Source organism: Mandrillus leucophaeus, unplaced genomic scaffold (genome assembly GCF_000951045.1).
Source record: "Mandrillus leucophaeus isolate KB7577 unplaced genomic scaffold, Mleu.le_1.0 Scaffold1729, whole genome shotgun sequence".
Lineage (NCBI taxonomy): Eukaryota > Metazoa > Chordata > Mammalia > Primates > Cercopithecidae > Mandrillus > Mandrillus leucophaeus.
The window spans coordinates 47,314-50,591 of NW_012101731.1; the positions used below are offsets into that span (position 1 = coordinate 47,314).

At 41.2% G+C, this 3,278-nt stretch overlaps 1 protein-coding gene across 1 annotated transcript in view; it reads left to right on the top strand.

The window, feature by feature from the left end:
• Nucleotides 1-2,473: 2,473 nt before the first annotated feature.
• Nucleotides 2,474-3,278, top strand: part of LOC105537472 (olfactory receptor 2T29-like) — a gene marked incomplete at its 3' end in the record, with an annotated part of 12,216 nt that continues 11,411 nt past the window's right edge. Inside the window, exon 1 of the mRNA XM_011977075.1 lies at nucleotides 2,474-3,278. This exon is cut by the window's right edge and continues 1 nt beyond it. Coding sequence (XP_011832465.1) covers nucleotides 2,474-3,278 — 805 coding nt within the window.

Here is a 3,278-nt window from a genome sequence, read left to right on the forward strand (position 1 = left end):
GTATTAGAACAATTCCTGGGATGGTGTCTGCTTCAAATAAAGATTTGATATGACTCCATTTATACTTATAATAAATCCCCAAGTTAAACATGCATTAAGCAATTTACATAAAATCCAAACAAGCGGATAGAGAAGAATAAGAATGAACAGGGGACCAGTCACTACGTGTGGACACAGTGTTTCCATATCTGTCCCGTGTCCTGGGTGAGCTTTCTGAGTGGCTTCATGATAGTGATCCCCATTTACTGAGGTGCAGCAAAGATTTGCTTAGCAAACCCCGCATCTCCCTGCCCTCCTGCTTCCCCTGAATTTACTGAGCAAACACCTTTTAGGTCTTCACATGTGCTGGTCACTCTGGTCCTTGCTTCACTTTGGCCACAAATACAGACGAGATCGGCAATTGTGTTTTGCAGTTTACTGGAATGTTTTAAAATTGTACACAGATCTCAGCCACCGTTTGCCAGTGGGGACCGTGTTTGATACAATCTATCCATTCCACCTACCTACCTATCATCTATTCATATGTATAGAAATATATAGACAGATAAAATATGTCTCAGATTTGTTAGATATTTATGATAAAGCATCAAAGCATCCCAGAATATTGGAACTTTTGGTGAATTGAATGTCTTAACTAGTTTTTACAATTATTACATGAATACAAAATGTATTTGAAACTTGTAAATTCTTTCCAAATTGTCCCTGCATCATAACCACAGCTAAAGTCTTCCCAGAAAGAGGAGTTATTCTGTCCTTATTCTTGACTAGGGCTATCAAAATTTAACATTTAACATGTCAGAAGTTGAAAAGTTGGAAAGGTTTAATTTCTTTCGGAGAAAACGTGGAAGAAGCTATTATGGACTATTTCAGAAAGGCTGGATACATTTTGTGTCTATTGCCCTTGTTTTGTAGCTGTTTAAAAATTCCACTTTAAGTCACATTGACAAATTAATTTTTCCTGAATAGATTGACTGTGACCTTCTTAAGTGCACTGAAGTTCAATTCGTCTTTGATTCATCTTCAGCATATAACATAGAGACAGGCTGTGAGTGTCACGGTAGAGAAGGAAACAGTGAGGTGAAGTCAGAGGCATCTCAGTGTTTGATTTTCCTCCCTGCTTCTCAGTGTGTAGGAAAGATTAATTATGGCAGGCAGTGAAGCACATGATGTTTGCAAAACCAACTAAAGCTTTGTCTGATAAACAGCAGTGACCCTCCAAATTCTAGTTCTTCCTTGCTGAGATTTAATGAGCTTTAAAATGAGGGGAGCTATAAGGAGATGAGGTTGGAGGACCACATACTAGACAGGAAGGACATGGGATTCTTCGAAAAGCTCTGCGTAACCAGGGTTAAAATAAGAAATGTAGAATATAGTTATATATTTACCTGTGTATGTTTACATAAATATGTTTACATTATATATTTATATAAAACCAGAATATTTACACATAAACACGTAAATATAAAACCCAAAGTGTTTTTTTTTTAAGTGGGTCATATGCTTTATTTTGCAGACCTTCTGCCATTTTTATTTTGAAAATCAAATTCTTAAATGTATGAACAGGTACTGCATCTGGAGAATGGAAGTTAATGCATCTTATATAATAATAGTAGCAACCATCTTAGGTAGGTTGTGCAGAATAGTATAGATATTAACTCCTTAAGAGTATATGTGTTTATTTATCGGAAACTGTACTATTCTAAGCACCTTCGTTACATTTCCTCATTTTTCCCTCATCACACCTGAGCTCAAACATGATTTGTATTCTTTTTGATGTAGATTGGAGAAAGGAATGGCAGATAGAGAAAAAGATGGACCTACGGCTGGGGTCTCTGTGCTCCTTACTCATGTCCCTCAATGTCTAAAGGGTCAGTCGTGTGTGAGGACCCTTCCCTGCTCACGAGAATGTGAGGCTCGCTTCATGCAATCACAGAGCCTCACAGCATGGCCTGATCCTGTGGAAGGAGAAGTTTCAAACATCTGGTATAACGTCTTTTCCAAGTTACGCTTTAGTTACTTGCTACATCTTTCTTATATCAAATATACCCCTAAGTATTTTGAAGATGCCTATTTTCTTAAACCAGAGATGTTAATTCAATCCAGCCCTCTACGACAAACACTCTAGAAATGACTAGTTTGATTTGTCTTTCAATGAGTCACATTTGTGTTAGCAGAGGAGGGTGGCTCTGCAAATTTCCAGTACTTGTTGATAAATGACACTATCAGCAAAGTTTATGAATTTGAACCGTGACAACCTTACTATCAGTTACCAATTCTTTTGGCCTATAGTTGTGAATTCTTAGTTTCTTTTGTAAATTTGTTATATGTCATTTATATACTCAACTCCCCAGACCCACGGGACTTAGGTTAGCACAATCAGCATACACGAACGTGAGTACTCACTAAACACTCGTTACAAAGGGATGCATTACACTAACTCCAAAACTCTCCTTGGTGGCCTAGGTGAAACCTCATGGCCAACACCACCTGGATGGCCAACCACACTGGATGGTCGGATTTCATCCTGATGGGACTCTTCAGACAATCCAAACATCCGGCTCTACTGTGTGTGGTCATTTTTGTGGTTTTCCTGATGGCATTGTCTGGAAATGCTGTCCTGATCCTTCTGATACACTGTGACGCCCACCTCCACACCCCCATGTACTTTTTCATCAGTCAATTGTCTCTCATGGACGTGGTGTACATTTCTGTCACTGTGCCCAAGATGCTCCTGGACCAGGTCATGGGTGTGAATCAGATCTCAGCCCCTGAGTGTGGGATGCAGATGTTCCTCTATCTGACACTAGCAGGTTCAGAATGTTTCCTTCTAGCCGCCATGGCCTATGACCGCTACGTGGCCATCTGCCATCCTCTCCGTTACCCTGTCCTCATGACCCGTAGGGTGTGTCTCTTCCTGGCATCGGGCTGCTGGTTCCTGGGCTCAGTGGATGGCTTCATGCTCACTCCCATCACCATGACCTTTCCGTTCTGCAGATCCCCAGAGATTCATCATTTCTTCTGTGAAGTCCCTGCTATAATGGTCCTGTCCTGCTCAGACACCTCCCTCTATGAGACCCTCATGTACCTATGCTGTGTCCTCATGCTCCTCATCCCTGTGATGATCATTTCAAGCTCCTATTTACTCATCCTCCTCACCATCCACAGGATGAACTCAGCAGAGGGCCGGAAGAAGGCCTTTGCCACCTGCTCCTCCCACCTGACTGTGGTCATCCTCTTCTACGGGGCTGCCATCTACACCTACATGCTCCCCAGCTCCT